At 34.6% G+C, this 19,624-nt stretch overlaps 1 protein-coding gene across 2 annotated transcripts in view; it reads left to right on the forward strand.

Annotated features, from left to right (window-relative positions):
• IL1RAP (interleukin 1 receptor accessory protein) overlaps positions 1 to 18,696 on the forward strand; it is a 125,894-nt gene extending 107,198 nt beyond the window's left edge. The window contains exons 9-12 of one of the 2 annotated variants that reach the window (XM_060100129.1): positions 2,045 to 2,050; positions 6,516 to 6,659; positions 7,989 to 8,132; positions 17,978 to 18,696. In XM_060100129.1, the coding sequence (XP_059956112.1) occupies positions 2,045 to 2,050; positions 6,516 to 6,659; positions 7,989 to 8,132; positions 17,978 to 18,696 (1,013 nt within the window). Of the gene's footprint in view, positions 1 to 2,044; positions 2,051 to 6,515; positions 6,660 to 7,988; positions 8,133 to 10,647; positions 12,312 to 17,977 lie in introns of those variants that run through there. The other variant, XM_060100130.1, reaches the window with a different exon arrangement.
• Positions 18,697 to 19,624: the final 928 nt, after the last annotated feature.

Genomic DNA, 19,624 nt, shown 5'->3' on the forward strand with positions numbered 1-19,624 from the left:
TCAAGTCTTCTATATGTTTATTGATTTTTTAAAATCTGCTAATATTTCATCTTTTGAGAGAAAGCAGTGTTGAAATTTTTACATAGAATTATGTTTTTTTCTAATTCTCCATTCAGTTCTGCCATTTGCTTCACATTATTTTGGAATTGTGTTTTTAGATACATACACATTCAAGATTGTTATGTCTTTTCATTGAATTGACTCTTAAATTATGACATGTCTTTTTTGGTTAATATTCTGTGTCTGATATTAATTTAGCCACTCCAGATTTCTTATAGTTAGTATTTGTATTGTATATCTTTTTCATTCTTTTGTTTTATCTATCAGTGTCTTCATATTTAATGTACATTTCTTATAGACAGCATATTATTGGGTTTTGATTTTAATACTGTATGATAATTTCTGCCTTTTAATTTATATGTTTAATCCATTTGTCTTTAATGTAATTATTAGTATTATTGGCTTCAAGTCTACCATCTTACTATTTGTTGTCTACATTTACATCTATTGTTTGCTTTTTTCTCCTTCCCTGCCTTCTTGTGGATTAATTGATAATTTCTTAGTATTCTATTTTATCACCTCTTTGGCCTACTGGCTTTACCTCCATGTTTTGTTTTGTTTTTTTCTATAGTATTTACAATATTTATCTTGAACTTATCACAATCTGCCTTGAATTAATCACTTTACATATTTTATAAGAACCTTAAAGTGGTATACTTCCATTACTTCTCTCCTGCCTTTTGTTTTATTGTTATAATACATTTCAGTTCTGCATTTATTATAAATGCCACAATACATTGCTGTATTTTTTGCTTTAAATAAGTATCCTTTAAATACATTAAGAACTGAGAAAAATATTTTTATATTTATTTACATATTTTCCATTTTTGGCACTATTCATTCTTGGTAACATTTTAGTCTGAAAAACTATTTAGTATTTCTGGTGGTGCACATTTGCTGGTGACAAATTCTCTCAGCTTTGTTTTAATCTGAAAGTATCTTATTTCATCTTAATCTTTATATTTCAACACTTTATTAAGAAAGTTTTCAAATACATGGAAGATTTGAAAGAATTATACAATGAACGATCATATATCCTACCTAGATTCTATCATTTTGCTGTCTTTGCTTTATCACATATCTATCCATCTATCCATTCCTGTATGCAAACATTAATGCATCTTATTGTTGATGCCTTTAAAGTAGTTACAGACATGAGTAAAATTTATCACCTAAACCTTTAAGCATCTTATATTATCCAAATTTTAATATTTATTTACAGTTCTCTTGATTTTTTTTTTGAGGTAAAACTTGTATAGGGTGACAAATTGCAAAACACAAGTGTATAATTTGACAATTTTTAAGAAATGCATATATATGTATGTGTGTAACCTAAAATCAAGATATAGAATGTTATCACCATATATAATAACCTTTCATTCCTTCTCCTTATCAGTCAATCCCTGCTACTCCTACCTCCCCCACCACTGGCAAGGCAATGTTCTGATTTTCCTTATCAGAATAGATTATTTTTTCCTATTCTAGAACTTAGGATACCTAGACCTATACAGAATGCACTCTCGTGTAGAGCTTCTTTCATTCAGAAAATATTCTTAATATTCATGCCATTGTATCAGTCATTAGCTCCTTCTGTTTGCCAAGGAATGTTTTTTTAAAAGAATATATCACAGCTTATTTATTCATTCTCTGGGTGGAGGATATTTGGGTTGTTCACAGTTTTGAATTGAGCTTCTGTTAATATTCTTATCCAAGTCTCTTTATGGACTTTTATTTTTACTTCTCTGATCTGAATATCTACTGTGGAATTACTGGCTTAGTTTTATCAGAAACTGCCAGACCTTTCTTCCCAAGTGGTAGTATCATTCTGTACTCTCACCAACAGTGTATTCACATCTTTGCCATTTGGTGTTGTTAATCTTAGTTTTAGCCATTTTGGTGAGTTCATGGTAGTACCTCACTGTAGTTTTTATTTTTCATGTCACTGATGACTAAGATACTGTGTACATTTTCATATGCTTATTAGTCATTGGTATCTTCTTTTGTGATATGACTATTAAAATATTTTGTTCATTTTATAAGTGAGTTGTTTGTGTTTTCATTATTGAATCTTAGCAGTTCTTTTTTCTATCCTGGATACCAGTTCTTTGTCAGATAGATGCTTTGCAAATACCTTCTCCCGGTCTGTGTCTTGCCAGTTCCTTTCTTCAGTGGTATATTTTAGTGAACAAAGGTTATTACTCTTGATGAGCTGTAATTTATTAATGTTTACTTTAATGGTATTGTGTTCTGTGTTCTAAGAAATGCCCTCAAGTCATCAAGCTTCATCTTTTTATGGAGGAGTCTATGATCCATCTCCAATTATTATTATTTTTAATGTATTTTGTGAGGTAGGGATTGAAGTTTATCTTGTGTTATATGGATATCCAGTTCCAGCACAACTTGTTGGAAAGATTTTTATTTCCTCATTATGTTTCTCTGGTGCCTTTCACTGCATACATAACTTTAGATTGGAAGTGTTCTTTTTCTTTTTATTCTTTCAGACGTTTGAAGGTGCAATTCCATTGTCTTATGGCTAATATTATTTCTAATATGAATCAGGCAGGATTTTCTTTTTAATCATTTTTCCCTTTATGTACGCCCCCTCTCTTTTTCTTTGGCAGGTTTTAAGACTTTCTCTTCTTCATTGATTTTCAAAAATTACATCATGATACACTTTGCTGTAGTTTTATTTGTATATATCTTCTTTAAGGTTCTTTATACTTCTTAGTTCTGTGAGTATATTTTTTATTTAATTTGAAAACACCAGCCATTATTTCTTCAAGTATGTTTTGCTCATTCTTTCATTTATTCATCCTTTCCTTTTCTTCTAGTACTTCAGTTATATTTAGGATAAACCCCTCAGCATTGTCCCACATGTCACTGAGGTTCTCATTATTTTTTTTTCATCCTTTTTTTCACTCTGTGTTTCACTTAGGATAGTTTCTGCTGACTATTTCTTTCTTGATATCTAATCTGCAGTGTTTTTAATTTCAGGATTTTCTTTTTCAGTTTTTGAATTTATATTTCTCCATCAAAATATCTGTACTGATATTTCCTATTTGCTCTTATAATGTTCATGATCCTTTTTTTTAATTCAACAGATATATTTATAATACTTATTTTAAAGTATTTATCTCCTAATTCCACATGATAGCCATTTTTATTGGCTATCTTTCTTCTGATTATGGGTCCTTTTTTTGGCTTTTTTTCTGTCTAGTTTTTTTTTTTTTTAAATCCTATACTGGACATTATAGATGGTACACTATTGACTGTCTGAATTTTATAAATGCCTGTGAATTTTTGTTCTAGCAGGTAGTTAATTTACTTGCATAACATCTTGCTTATTTGAAGCATCTTGCTTATCTTTCTAGAGTAGGTCCAAACTAGGCTTCTCTCTAAGGCTAGATTGGACATATTTCTAAGGCGTATACTATCTGGGATCTCTGCTTAATACTTGGGGAACTAAATAAAGTTTCTTCAGTCTGGGTGGTCTTAATTCAAATGTCTCTCAGCCCTGTGTTTGCTCCTAAGTTGTTCAGTTCCCAACTCTTTAGCAGTCATTTCTTCCCTGGTGGTTTTTCTTTCACTGGTAGCTCTTCCTTGCTTGACCCTGAGAAGTGTCACTGTTTGTATTTTTCCAAAGACTTGTGGATTTCTAGAGCTCTTTGTCTATATAGTTTTCTTCTTTCCAGTACCCAGGTCTACAAATGCAGTAGTCATGAACTCTACTTTCGGTTTCCTCGCTCAGTGTATATACTGTGTGTCTGTGTCACAGTCCCCAAAGTGCCATTAGGCAAAAAGCCAGGGAGATCGTGAGCTTACCTTTTTGTATCCTATCCTATGTGATCTCACAGATCACACTCCTACACAACCAGTTGTCCAAATTTGAAAAGTTGTTATTTTAGATATTATGGAGAGAAGGCTACCCCAATCACTTCTCTAAGATCAGAAGCTGAAGTCCAAAATGCACAAATTTTAACACACTATGATAGCCAAACAAATCAGGTGGTTAGCTGGAAATCTGGGCTCTGGAGCCTGCCATTACTATAGAATTGCAAAAGGAATGGAGGGAATTCTGATTCAGAGAGTAACAGCAGAGCAAATTGCTAAATTTTACTCCCTCCTGAATCAAATTATCAGTGAGATCAAAGATAGAAGCAGTTTAGGAGTCCAATTTGGTCAAAATACATCACTCCTTTTGATTGGAAACCCTTTGGTTTGGGATTGCTCAGAGGATCAGTGTGGGGCAGACAGAAAATGTGGGCTAAGGGTCATCCTTTCCCTACAAGCCGACAAAGCTGTATTTGAAAGCTTCTTAGAGCACTTCCTGAATGTGATTCAAACCATTTAGAAATTCAGACTTGTGAATTATTTATCTTAAGAGTTCAATTAGTTAAATAACATTAGGAACTTCTTGATATCATCAAGATGGTCCAAAAAAATACAATCTGTAAATATGACACATATAATTGTACGACACAAAATTTAAAAAAGTTCTACTAGAAATAAAATAGGCAGTAGTAAAATGAATGTGACAGAGGGAAAGCCATGAGTATAATTTATCTCTTGATCACTAAGCAAGGTAACTATTGATATTTTTAAAAAATCCATTTCAGGTTAGTGCATCCACTGACCTCTTTTATTTTTCCTTATTGTGAAATGTTCACTCAGAGGGAGCCAAAATAACTGAGCAAATAATGAAGATGACAGTGGGAATTAACCCAGTATGTTGTTAACATGTACTCAGAAATAGCAAGGACACAGCAATTTTCATGCCAGCTACTCAGATTGATCTTAGTAAATTCTCATCAACTGCACTGACACAGCTTCTGGCATTTTATCATGGGACTTTTCTTATTTTAAAGCACCATTGTTCATGGGATGAGTACAAGAGTACCTAATAATTCTGCACTGCAGAGTCCCAGGCTGTATCTACATCAGAATTATACCCAGAATTTAGGATAATGAACTCGAAACTTAATGATTATTCCCTTTAATAAGATAACTTCAGACTCCACTCCAGGCTGCTCAACTTTTTCCCCTTAGAATAGCTACCTGTTTTAAAAGGGATTTTTCCACTAATATATGATCAATAATTGAACTTCATTGTAGTGTTGTGCAAAGATCTCTGAACTTTGGAGTCAGGAAGGCTTGATAACAATCCCAGCTTTGAAGAAAATTTTTCTATGCCTAGTCCAGGCAAACACTTAACACCTATGATGTTCAGGTGCTCAGAGGGGCCTTTTCTCACCACCATACCTGATATACCTCTCCTGCCCCAAACCCCCCACCCCAGGTCACTCCATCACATTATCCTGGTTTATTTCCTTTATAACACTGATCACTGTCTAAAAGTAACTGTCTTATTTATTTATTTCCACATTTACTTCCCTGCATTAGACTGTTAGCCCTAAGAGGGCAGAGACCCTTCCTGTCTTATCTACCATTATAACCTCGACAGCTTCTAGCATATAGTAGATGTCAGTAAGTAACTGTCAAATCAACTAATACATAATTTAAGCCATTTCTGCTTCAGATCCAATAAATATTTTTTTCCATCTCAAACTCTTAAGTTTCATTTTCACAAGCTAATAAAACAGCCAAATGAAGTTACTAATACATAGTATAGTACTAGATGTATTTTAAATATCCCAAAAGTGTGTAGTGTTATATCAAGAGATGCTTATTCAGATCCTAGAAATTCTCAGGATAAGATGGATGAAGCAGACATAGTCTCTACCTAGAGGACTGCAAATGTATAGTTTAATGGGGAGTTAGAAAGGGTGGAGAAGCAGGCTTGTAGAATGTGTATCCTAGTAATGTAGACCTGAGAGATACTTTCAGGGCCAAGCATACTCAGCATTTGGTGGATACCCTCATTTTCTGCTCAATTTTAATAAGATTTTTGAGGCCTATTGTCAAATATAAAGAAAAAAGAATTAAATTTCTTCCATATGGCACTGGACAAGAGGAGGAAATTAAGACTGATTTAAACACATTAAAATTTTTTTCTCAATTCAACTGCTCCAGCAATTAAAATTCTACCAATATCATGGGCTGGTCCAGGTAAGAGATGCACAAACAGAGGATGGAGTTACTTTTCAAAAATATTTTTGAGGAGATTCAGATGTCAGTTTGTGAGTTTAATTGGATGACCTTTTAAATTCTTCTCAATGACAAGATTCTGTTTTAATTTGTATATCATCAAATTCTATTCAAATCATCTAATAATTAAAAAACACCTTCTGTGCCACTTTCTGGAAACAAAAAGATAAATATGCCACAGCCTAGTATTAAAACATAGTGCTTAACCTCTACCATGTTATCTTGTTCACACAGGTAAGTCAGATTCATGGCTCAGCTGCTTGGCGTAAACAGCTATTTACAGGATGATGGATCACCAAAATCATCACGTACAAATCAGTTTGTTTCTTTGTTTTTCATTCCAATGCTAGCTCCAAGATACACAGTGGAACTGGCGTGTGGTTTTGGAGCCACAGTCCTACTGGTGGTGATTCTCATTGTTGTTTACCATGTTTACTGGCTAGAGATGGTCCTATTTTACCGGGCTCATTTTGGAACGGATGAAACCATTTTAGGTGAGTAATGAAGTTTGTTGTAAATCTCCCTACTGTCATCTTTAGAAAACATGTTGGCTTGATAAAACCTAGATTAAATGGAAGTTGTAATTAGACTACCTTTTGTTTCAGCCCTTGCTATTGAAAATCTTCCTAATGCATATTATTCTGCTTTCTTAGGTCAATATGTGATTTAGTTTAGATCAGCACTATTCAAATAGAAATACAATGCAAGCCACATACATAATTTAATGTTTTTCTAGTGTTTACATAAGAAAAAGTAAAAGAAAAAGTGAAAATAATTTTAATAATATCTTATCTAATTTAATATATTCCAAATACTATCATTTTTAGCTTGTAATTAGTATTAAGTTAATAGAGATATTTTAGTCTTATTTTTGGTACTAAAAATCTTCAAAATTCAGTATGTATTGTATTTTACACATATAGCATATCTCAATTCAGACCAACTGCATTTCAAGTGCTCAATAGCCACTTGTGGCTTGTGGCTACTATACTGGACCCTGCATGTCCACACTCTTTGTAACCACAGGTGATCCATGTACCAGAAACATCACATAGGAGCTTACTAAAAGGAGAATCTAAAGCCTAACCCCTACTCTGAATCAGAAGCTATATTTCAACAGTATCCCGAAATGATTCATATATACACATTCAAGTTTAAGGAGCACTGTTCTAGTGCATATGTGCCTGGTGACAAGAATGAAACATTTAACCTATAGATTCTTAGACCCATCCCATAAAGATTCTCATTGAGTGGGTTTGTGGAAGAGACACAGAACCTGTATTTTTAATGAGAGGTGATTTTTATAATTAGGCAATTTTGAGAAAGATTGATTCATTGAATCTAAGTATATTTTTAATCGTAGATATTTTCAGGTGTACATAATTTAGACAGTTTCTCAAGGTTTTGCTCAATTTATAATTCTAACATATTAGTAAGTGACATACTAGGACAGACACTAGAAATTTTCTGCATGCTATTATTGCCAGCACCTCTGATTGAGTATTTGCTTCCTGATTCTGTTAATTCATAGTTGAATGAGCCAAACCTCACTCATTCTCCACTACAAAATCTGAACTCAGTGAGATGAGAGGAGAAGGCACATCAGATGAAATTTTCAGTTACACCTTAAAATAGTCATTTTGCCTGGACACCTGTCACAGGTGGGAAATCACACTGAAATCTGTCAGCTAATTTATATAAGTAAAAAATGAAAATGTCTAATATTCAAAAGTTTGATTTCAGAAAAAAATGCAATACTATTGAGGAACATTCCTAATTTATATTGGATCTGTGTTTTCTGTTTTTTTTTTAATTTTTGCTAGATGGGAAGGAATATGATATTTATGTATCCTATGCAAGAAATGCTGAAGAAGAAGAATTTGTCTTACTGACCCTTCGTGGAGTCTTGGAGAATGAATTTGGATACAAGCTGTGCATCTTTGACCGAGACAGTCTGCCTGGGGGAAGTAGGTATTTCAGATGAATAGAGGTGATGCTACACTTAAAGGCAGAGAAGATCCTTAGCTTTGGGTCATGTACAACAGTCCTGGTACAGCTCTATGTTGGCACCTTTGGACATTTAAATGTCCAAGGCTTTGATGTAATAGACAGACTCTAGGAATAAATCTACATTGTAAGATGTAGACTATAAGTACAGTTTATGGTATTAAAATATTTTCCCAGGTAAGCTTTAAAAACTTAGTGTCAAAAGAGTGTAGATGCACAGTGGATTAGATCTCTAAGTGCCACAGCTTTAAACATTTTGTTTACTCACATTTAGATTTTTAGAAGGTTTAGCTAATTTGCATTAATCTGCCTCTAATTTTTTCATAAAGACTGAGTTTAAACAAAACACTTTTATAAAGACTGAGGTTTACTCAATTTTACTAAATATGAGGTGCAGAAGAGAGTGCATGGAATCCTTTATATTACTTACTGATAGTAAGTAGAATGTTTCTCTGTGGCATTTGCTAATGTCCTTTTCTTCACCCTTGTTTTCTGGCAAACCAGTGCTACTCAAATCCCCCCTTTTCTTGTGTCTGTTTCTTCCTTTCTATCAGATTACACATTTGAGATAAGCTTAACGTTTTACAAAGGCCAGTATATTCTAATAGGTTTTTAAAAAGTTCGAAATGCTGAATGATTTTAAATAAAAGTATACCTCTAATTTTCAGATCCAAACAGTAACACATAAAGTGATAGTACATTTGAGTCTGTTTTATAAATGCACAGTAGCACTCCTAAACCCATTGTTAAACTCCATACTGGTAAAAATGCATGTAATGTCTCTAATCTTTACAACAACCTAATTTATTTTCTCCCCCTAAAATCCTGTTTAATCACTTAACATGTTTTTTAAGGTTACATTGGTAATTAAGATAAAGAATAGACATTAATGTTTATTCTTATTTTGAATTAGCTGGATCACTTACTGTGTCTCCCCATTCATCACCCAAAAGTCCATCATGCTTCCGTTCTACAGCGGATATCTCTTTCGGTATAATTTTACCAGAAAATGATGACTTGACTGTATATTTAAAGGATAAATTCCACTCATTTTAAGGCTTAAAATCCTAAATAATTTATTTATCTATTTATTCATTCATACAGCCATTCAACAGACATTTGACATTTACTACTGTGTGAAAAGTTATATAAAGATACATGGTATAACAACAATGTAAGACCCTCCAGTACGAATTGATAGTTCTTTGAAGAATTCAGGTTCTACATAATTACTCTTGCATCTTGCTTTTGATGGTTGATGCTTGTGATCTTTTGCATTCTCCCTGCTGTTCTCACTCAGTCCCCTTTGCCTCTGGGTCTCTCTCCCTGCTTACACACTGTCAGCCTCCAGGAATACTGCTTGGAGAGGGCAATTACTTATTCCTGGATTGTCCTTTAGGCTGCACATGCTATTTTAATTGCAAGTCTTTCCCCACTGCCTCTGTACCTGCAAAGATTAAGGCACAAAATGACTGCTTAGTGGAGTATTGTAAGCCATGAAATAGCTTTCCATAACACTGGTGCATTCCCTGGAGTTGGCTTCTATCTGAACCCCAGGTAAAAGATTATTCAGTCCTTGATAAGCAACCTCGAGGAGATAGATTATTCCCAAGAATTTAGTGATAGGAACTAATCATAGCCCTTGACAACAGAATAAGATTACACTGCACTTCCATTTTCCCTGCTTTTTCTTCTTTTTGGACATGAAGAAAACATTTGCCTGTTAGTGAAGGCACACACATCAGCTAGCAGCTGCCAAAGCACATGGCTTCACAGTAATGATAGGAGTTTAAAGAGAAAGAGTCAGGGACTAATTTAGGCTCCAGAACAGAGCAGAATAGAAAGCTGAGCTGAGAATGTGCTACCAGCCAAAATGCCATTCAGTTGGCTAGATTTTCTTAATTTCCTATTCCAATGACAGTGATACTAGTCTGAGTTGGGGAGGTGTCTGGCAATAGAGAGGGAGTTTCAAAAAATGAAGAGTTCTACTCTTGCTGTCCTGTGTTAGTGAAAAATGAACTTCTATGACTTTGACTCTATAATGTATATTTTTTGAATGCTCACTGGCACTAGAGAGTTAATACATGGGTGTCTTTGGGGAGAAAGGGCTCAGGAGCTGATTTTGCTGGGCCACAACATGTAACACGGTTTGAAGTAATTGATTTCAGTACAGTCCACTCATCCTTCACGTCCCGAATAATGCTTTTGAACACCAAGGTCATAGAAATACATTTTGGCTTTATGCTTGTTTAGAACTCTTTTTGGGTTGGAATATGTATGTATAGATTCTGTTCCCCGGAGGAGAGTGACATTTTGTGAACAGAGTGATTGGGACTAAGGACTAAGTGTTCTTCATAAAAAGTTTCACCTCAGTTCTCAGTCTGTTACCCTAATTTCTTTTCACTTGCTCCTCAAGTCCTATACCTTGAGGGAGTTCTTGGCCAACACTAATCCCCATGGTGTTTTCTTTCCCAGTTGTCACAGATGAGACCTTGAGCTTCATTCAGAAAAGCAGACGCCTCCTGGTTGTCCTAAGCCCCAACTACGTGCTCCAGGGAACCCAAGCCCTCCTGGAGCTCAAGGCTGGCCTAGAAAACATGGCCTCTCGGGGCAACATCAACGTCATTTTAGTACAGTACAAAGCTGTGAAGGAAACGAAGGTGAAAGAGCTGAAGAGGGCTAAGACGGTGCTTACGGTCATTAAATGGAAAGGGGAGAAATCCAAGTATCCACAGGGCAGATTTTGGAAGCAGCTGCAGGTGGCCATGCCAGTGAAGAAAATTTCCAGGTGGTCTAGAAGTGGAGAGCAGGGTCTCTCCTATTCATCCTTGAAAAATGTATGAAAGGGCAAATGAAAGGGGTAAAAAGATCCAAGGGTACTCTAGGAAGGAAGAATTCCCCCTTCTTTATTCCCAGTTTATTGCTTCATGGACAGAAAAAAAATTCTATGGAAGCCTCCCCATAGAGATAAATTCAGGGTGACTGTAGGAAGAGCTGTTCTTCTTCCTCAGGCAATAATAAGGCTTAGAATGCTAGTGCCACCTCCTGTCACCAGTGTCTGATGTCACTATGTCCTTTGCAGACAAAGACTTGGTTGATGCGAATTTCCCCTTCTGCATCCTCCATTCCTCCCCCTACTCATCTCTATCCTCTCTCTCTCTTTTGAAATAATCTTAACATTATGGGGCAGCCTTTGCTGTGGATTTAAAGACCCTTTAAAGATGAGTCATCTGTTAACAGGGTCATTATGAGTTTCCAAGTATAGTTTTCATTTTCTTTTATTTTTACTCATCCATTAAAAAGGTAATCAGGGCCTAAATTTATTTTAGCTAAGGATAAAAACTCTTTTGCTCATTCAGCTGTATCAGACACCCTCATAGCAAGACTGACACCACTTAGGATGATACAAAGCAGAGTAACTGAAAATGTTCCTTAGACAGTAATTGGTTTAAAGGGCTATCCTGAATTGTCTCCTACTATGCAACCCATGTCCTCTATCTCAGGTAATTGATATCATATTTGTCAACTTGAAAAATGTATAGTAATTTTTATTAAACTCCCGATTATCTGTAGGTTGACCCATATTTATCATTCCATCTCCCTACCTACTGCATCTTGTGTCAGTCATTGGGAGTTTGCAGGTGGTTCCTCACTTGGTTCAGTCGGATAGGAAGCTTCTTTTAATGGTGCTAATACCAAGTAAAATAACAGCAAAAATCTTTTAGGGCATTTTCTGTCTTATGAGAAAAGCACAGAACAGGGTGTTTGTCAATTTGCCTTTTAATCTCAACCTTGCTAATGTGAATATTAGGAAAGCAATTTCTCATTTGTTTCTATCTCCCCATTGTAAAGTGTGAAAGTTAGACTTAGTGACCTTGAGAGTGCTTTTAGCATGAATATTCTAAGGGCATTAACTGGACCCCAAGCATTTTTCATATTTTATTCACTGGTACAGTTAATACACTCACTCCAAACAAGTCAGTCTGAATAGTCACTGTTAATGAAACGTGTTTTTGTTTATTTTAAGTAAAGTTTTACTGTTCTTAAGACTTGGAAAAGTGAAAACTAAGTCCAGAGTTTACAGAGTGGTGAATATCTATGTTACATATAGAGTTTTACAAATATATGAATGTATATACACACAAGAATTATATATGTATATATATTGCGTATATATACACATGAATTACATATATATACATATATACATACATGAATTGTATATATTATATATATATATAAATATATATATATATACACATACTCACACTATATATACACATACAGACATATGACTTTAAATAGTTATTGGCACAATATTATGAATTACTAGAACTCTTATCCAGTTTTTAAATTACCTTCTTTACTGTAATATTTTTGTGTCAGTGTTTTCTGTACATTAATATTTGTGAATTTACAGCTCACAGAGTGGTAGTTGTTGTTAGCTCTTGCTTTCCCTAAATTAGTATAAATAACTTACTACTGCCACAGTTGATCTGGGTGCAACGGAATCTCTTGTGCATAGAGCTTCCATGGTCACTGCTAAGCAGTAGTCAGATCTACTATGTTCTGAGCACACACACTTAGAAGCTAAGGTATATTAATCTTAGTGCTCAACTACTGGAGAGATAAATCTCTATTTGGACTGTTAAGTAATACAGGAAAAGAAAATAAAAATACCTATAAATGAGACTGGGTATCCTATGAAAAATGAGAATTCATAATTTAAGGAGATCCTTATCTTAGTAGTATGAATGTTGATAAACAATTCTAAAACTATCTACTACATTTGTGTCCTCCTGAGGTATTAAAGTCTATTTAATAAATCATTTATCTACAGAGAAGTTAATGATTATTTTTATTAAAAAAAACCTTCATGAATCATTGACCATAAACCTATGGAATGGGTTCACTCTTGGATCTAACTTTTTTAGCCTTACTAATGCTTTTCTTTATTAGAAACCACAATTACTCCTCTTATTAACCCTTCACTCACAAGACCAGAGGAGAACTGACTTCAGATAAGATTTGAATATCAATTCTAGCATGAATTTTAGGTAAATGAAGGACAGCCCCATTACCAAGGGGCTGTTCTCTTGCCAATGATGCATTCTTTTTGCACTTTTGGATTTTATATTTACCCCAAATGCTGTTTGGTGCCCCTAGAAACTTCTTGATACTTCTTGTCCTATTTATATTCCTGTATTTGGTACTGAAATTTTCCAAATGCTAAAATCTAAAGCAACTCAAATCTAAATGATATGTCTCATCTTAAGATAATTTTGTTTCAAGATTTTTTTGTTTTATGTCCCAGAAGATGCCCAATACAGATTATCTGAGTGAGATGGAGAAACATAATTTGGAGAACAAGAAGAAATCACTCTCTAATGTTAAAAATAAAAGTATCTAATCTTAAAAAGAAAAACCTTAATGGTTTTAGATACACGATATAAAGACCTTCTGCACCCAAGTTAACAAAAAACCATGATATATAGAATGTCTAATTACACAGTCATATAAAATTATTTAATATTTTTCTGTGTTGTAATTTAGAAGATTCCCTAGGAGTCTAATAAACAAGGACTTCATTGTATTGGAGAACAAAAGCATTACTCCACTTGTTAATTATCTATTTTCTTTCCATAGATTTTCATATATTAAGATTATTTTTTTTATTTTATTCATAAACTTTTGTATTTCCATTTTCCAATGATTTGTAAATTTGTTTATTTTAAAAATAAACCATTTATTTTAAGCTTTGAATTTTATTTTGTGCATGTGTTTTATGTCTTTATTTTCATGTTTGGGTATAAGAGATGAGAATACAAAGATTAATGATACACTTAGAAAAAGAAATGTTATAAGAGACATTAATTTTCTCTTTCTGAGAAAAATCTGAGAAAACTGAGAACTTCAACTCAAGAACTTTTTTTTTACATGTGAGTAAAAGAGTTACTTAATTAAAATGGTTTGATCTAGTATACCAGATGTGTGTATGTATGTGTGTGTATGTGTATGTGTGTGTATGTATCTGTGTGTGTGTGTGTGGGTGTGGATTGAGAGAGAATCAGAGGGAGAGAGAGAGAAGGAGAGAGAGAGATGGGGAGTAGAGACAGAGAGAGAAAAACAGGCAGAGAGAGAGAGGAGAGAGTTTTAAAATAAAGACACAAGCCTATTCCTTTTTTGTTCAACTTGAAACTTGGGCAGCTTACAGTAATCTCTTACTTTTTATACGTTTTAATACAACCCTAAGGCGGTTGTTTTGAAAGATCAATTAACTAATGCCTTGTCGTTAGTTAATAGGTGATAATTTGAATCAAATATGCATTTCTATCACAAATTTCAAACAAATCAGTGATAAATATTTGGAAAGGCATTTTCTTTTGAGTTAATATTAAGTCTGTAGTGACAGGGAAGATTTCTTGCTCTTTAAAAAAAATCTTATTCATTTATTCCAAGATTATTTATTGGATCTCTATAACTGAGCTGGTTAGCTTAGTAAAAATTTTCCTACTTAAGAATTTCCAAGTTTCAAACCAGTCTCCAAAGAGTAGACTTAAGATCAATGAATGCAAGTTACAAGAAAACAATTTCTACTCATTTAAGAAGCAACTGTAAAGCAAAGCTAAACAATAATGTATTTCACTGTCTTTGGAGATATTAACCCCACCGCCATTACTAGAGGTGTACAAGCAGAGATTTGATGGAACTTATTGAGATTTTGTAAAAGGTTTTTTTGCATTGTATAAGTAATGATGATCCTGAAGTTGCTTCCAACTTTGAAAATGACTTACTGGAACACAGTGCTGACTATTTTCAATATAAGCTGTTTAAATATCAATAGTTTGGATATGATGGCTACCTGGCTATTACTGACCCTATTAAAATTTTTAAGATGTATCTTTCAGTCACTTACTGAAGTTACTAAGTCTATGACACAAGTAAACTTACAGTATAACAGAAGAGACATGTTCAGCAACTAGTCTGTCTATTTCTCTGGTTCTACTCAAGAAATATGAGGTATTTTTAGCATGGGCTAACAGATTATGTATTCCAGTAGTATTTTTTAAACTGAATAGACAGACTTTTAAAACTTAAAATCCACATTTTAAGATGATTCTTTAAAGTTACCATTAGAATCAATCATTAGTCTATACACTATTTTTATATTGTTCTTTATGTATTATTTTTATTGTTATAAACAATATATAATATTGTTATTAACTATAATAATATAATTGTTATTCAGTTTTGTATTATTATTGAATAATAATTTAATCAAGGTGATTAATTCAAAAGCGTACCATGCACTAGATATTTACCTATAGGTATCAATGTGTTGTCTAACCTACAATTTTGCTCTCATTATATGCATCTTATAGATGGATGAACTCAAACTTTTAAAGATATTAAAATAAATGATTATACTATTAAGATAAAACATTAAGATAAATGGAGAAACCAATATTTGAATTCAGATTCATCTCCCAAATTAGGTGCCCCCATTTTTTTTAATCTGTACTTCAAGTTTTAAGAGAGAGAGAAAGAGGTTTGCTACTCTTTCATACACCAGTAAACTAGCCAAAGAACAAATTTACAGCCCTAGTTTTCTTTTGGTTTTCTTTCTACTTTCAAGTTGATACCAAGGAGATTATGACTTTTACACGCCAGAGTGTTCTGGAATAGTGAAGAGTTCTAGATCAGAAACTGTGACTTCAAAACCAATTTAGTACGACACCAGAAAACTGATCTTATCAATCTACAGCCACACCTCAGTTTTGTTTTGTTTTTGTTTTTTTTTTTGAGCCAAACAGAATAAACGACCTAATTTAAGATGCCCTGTCCAAATAATACTCAGCATTAAAAAATAGTAAAAATTAACATCCTCAAATATGAAGTTGGACAATATGGAAGATAATAGAATAGGCCATAAAGGAGGCAGTTTCCTTCAAAGTATGTGAATACCCCTAGGTATAGCCCAACCCTTATCTGAGAAGCATATCCTATATCCATTCCTCAATGTCTGGAATTCCACAATTCATATTTGTTTTGGTTTGTTTTTTTTAGCATTACCCTCTCTCAAATGCAAACCCTCCATTTTCAGGATGAGGTAACAAAATTAAAAACAAACCAAAAAAGCCATAGGATTTAAAGACAATTTTCTTTAGAGAATCTAAGACAATGTTTTATTTTCAACAGTGGTACCGTCATTGGACAGAACAAACATTTTCCTAAAGTGACTATTTTGAAGTGAAACACCCATACTCACACTCACACACACTCCCCCCACACACAATTTGAGTGCACAAGTTCCTTTTGTTGAAAAACTATCCATGTTATCTTAGGGTTATATCATATTTCTCATGATACAGGAGAAACAGTAGAGTTCCTACCCTTACATTCTCAGATTTATGAAAGGCAGCAACATAAGATTCTGAGCAGGACCAGAGAGGACAAAGGAGTTACCAAGACACACACATACACACACACACACACACACACACACACAAACACACACACACACATACGGGCTTTGAAGATAAGTGAAAATTTAGATTTATCTTTTAAGAGTGCAGCAGAAATTGTCTAAAACACTTCATGCTCTTGATAAAACCAGTCAAAAGTTCTTAAACATTGAGCATGTTTCATTTGATTTTCCTTCAAATTCATGTTAAATGCATCAACTGGAAATAAATAATCTGGTAAAGAGCACAGTTCCTTCATTCCCTGTCAAATTCATGATCCAATTCACTGAAAACTTCCAGCTTGTCTTCACAGGCTGAAAAGTTTCTCTGTCAGTGTTTTACCCCTGGCCTCAAAAGTGTAGGCATTCAACCTTATGGTCTGTCCACAGTACCTGTTTTCAGAGTTGTCAATGGCTGCCATTTATAAATTTGGAATTCCTTTCCTTTAGAAAATCACATTGTTTAAGCTCCTAAATCTCACAGTGAGTTAAGCACTCCATTTATCTCAAGAACTTTCCACTGGGTTCTGTCCAAATTGACCTCAATAACTATTAGAATTGAATGCTTCATGCAAAGTCTCAACTAATTGCCTGATTTTTAACAGTCATTTTTGTCATCATTGTTGACCCTTTAATTGATTTCCAGGCCAATCCTTCACACATACACACAAGAAAAAAAGAAAGGGAATTTTGGTTGACAGCACGGTCAATACTATGAACTGTCTGCCATATCCAAACATTTTAAGTAGCAAGAACTATAACTCTGTGGATCTTAGGAGGTAGTAATGCCCTATTGACCTTTACTGATAAGACTGTGTCTGGAGTATTATGTTCAGTCATGTTCAGGGTACTATTTTTAGGCAACACATATATATATATATACTGAATATTATTAAAAGAAAAATTATAAAAGTGGGGAAGAGACTTGATACTGCATCATATGGAGAATAACATAAAATTCATGAAGTCATTTAATCTAGAGATGAGAAGAAAATACAATGAGATCACAAGAATTATGAAATATTTAAGATATTTTAAAATGTCAGATCCAAGACCACTGGATAAAAGTGGAAGGAATTTCAAAACAAGAAATTATTTACCAACGGAGCTGAAATTAGCTGCTTTTAAACGTGGTTAATTCCTCATCCTAAAGGTAGCAGATACTTTTCAACCACTGATAACAGTAGTGTAGATGAGATTCCTTACCTGGGTAGATTATTTAACACTTAGATCTTATATTCTCAAGTGTTCACTGCCTGTCCTTTGCAGGATTGTCAACAATGAACTGAAACCTATATAAGTTTTCACTAGGCATTGTCCTATCTTTCCATTTTCCTATAGATACAGTGGAAGCGGTTTTTGACTTCATTCAAAGGAGCCGGAGGATGATTGTTGTCCTGAGCCCAGATTATGTGACAGAAAAAAGCATCAGCATGCTGGAGTTCAAACTGGGTGTCATGTGTCAGAACTCCATTGCTACCAAGCTCATTGTGGTTGAGTATCGTCCCCTTGAGCATCCACACCCAAGCATCCTGCAGCTGAAAGAGTCTGTGTCTTTTGTGAGCTGGAAGGGAGAAAAGTCTAAACATTCTGGGTCTAAATTCTGGAAGGCCTTGCGATTGGCTCTTCCCCTGAGAAGTCTGAGTGCCAGCTCTGGCTGGAATGAGAGCTGCTCTTCCCAGTCTGACATCAGTCTGGACCACGTTCAAAGGAGGAGAAGTCGTTTGAAAGAACCCCCAGAACTCCAGAGCTCAGGGAGGGCTGCAGATGCCTCTCCAGCCCCAGACATGATGTCCAAGCACAGAGGGAAGCCCTCTGCAGCCTGTCGCTGCTGTGTCACCTACTGTGAAGGAGAGAGTCAGCTTAGGAGCAAAAGCCGGGCAGAGATTCATACCCAGCCCCAGTGGGAGACACACCTCTGTAAGCCTGTTCCCCAAGAGTCAGAAACTCAATGGATACAAAATGGCACCAGATTGGAATCCCCTGCTCCCCAGATCTCAGCCCTTGCTCTTCACCATTTCACGGATTTATCCAATAACAATGACTTTTATATTCTATAATTACTGTGTGGTGGGTGGTGGCTGCTATTTCTACCAGCCCATTTTGTGTCATGAACCTATGGGAATAATTGACATTTTTATCATCTAATGGACTATCAGATTGTGTCCCTTTATTGATTTTTAAAAACTATTTATTTCTAGGAGACAAAAGATCCGAAGGACCCGAATCCAGACTTATTGCCTCTAATGGCCTCAGAAGAGCACACTCTTCTTGGGCCCTAGAAGGTCAGTATGCGCAAGTTGCCTAAAGTCTGATCCTCTCTCTTGCCCAATGGTTTTAAATGGAGCAAAGAATTTTATTGTTTCCTTTGAGTTTCCTTTGACCAACCTCATGTTATAAGTCAGTCAGGTGTACTTGGGCTATGACCCTTACAGGGTATGTGTATCTTGAGGGAACATTATGGAAAGAAATTGGTTTTGATGGAAGCTGTAGGACTAAGCTCAACAGAAAACCTATAGCATATTTTCCCAGGAAGAACCAAATACTCCCATGCAGGGATACATGGTGTCCTCTGTCTCACTGTAAACTAGTGTTCTCTAAACTGCCTAAAGTTGTTAGCATCAATAAAGTTATATTTTTATGTGATTTCATTTGTACTAACAAATTTTTACCTCTCTCTCTCCCTTCTACCTTTTATGGCTTTTACATTCATATCTGAAGAGTATTCCCTTTAAAGAAATTGTGATTTGGTTTGGGTACTAGGAAAACTGAGATGTCTCTTTAGTTTCTTTCTAATGTGTATTAGAAGTGATCCGAGAGGGGACCAAAAGAGAGTAAGAAAATGTCTCAAAGGAAAAGGAGGTTTATACAAAAATATCATTATATTTTTAGAAATGACACCTGAAAAATTTAGTACCATTAAGGGTTTAGGGTAGAGTTTGGTACACCAATCCCTTCTTCTCATTCAGAATTCTGAGAATAGTCAAT

This window comes from Mesoplodon densirostris, chromosome 5, assembly GCF_025265405.1.
Source record: "Mesoplodon densirostris isolate mMesDen1 chromosome 5, mMesDen1 primary haplotype, whole genome shotgun sequence".
NCBI classification, from domain to species: domain Eukaryota; kingdom Metazoa; phylum Chordata; class Mammalia; order Artiodactyla; family Ziphiidae; genus Mesoplodon; species Mesoplodon densirostris.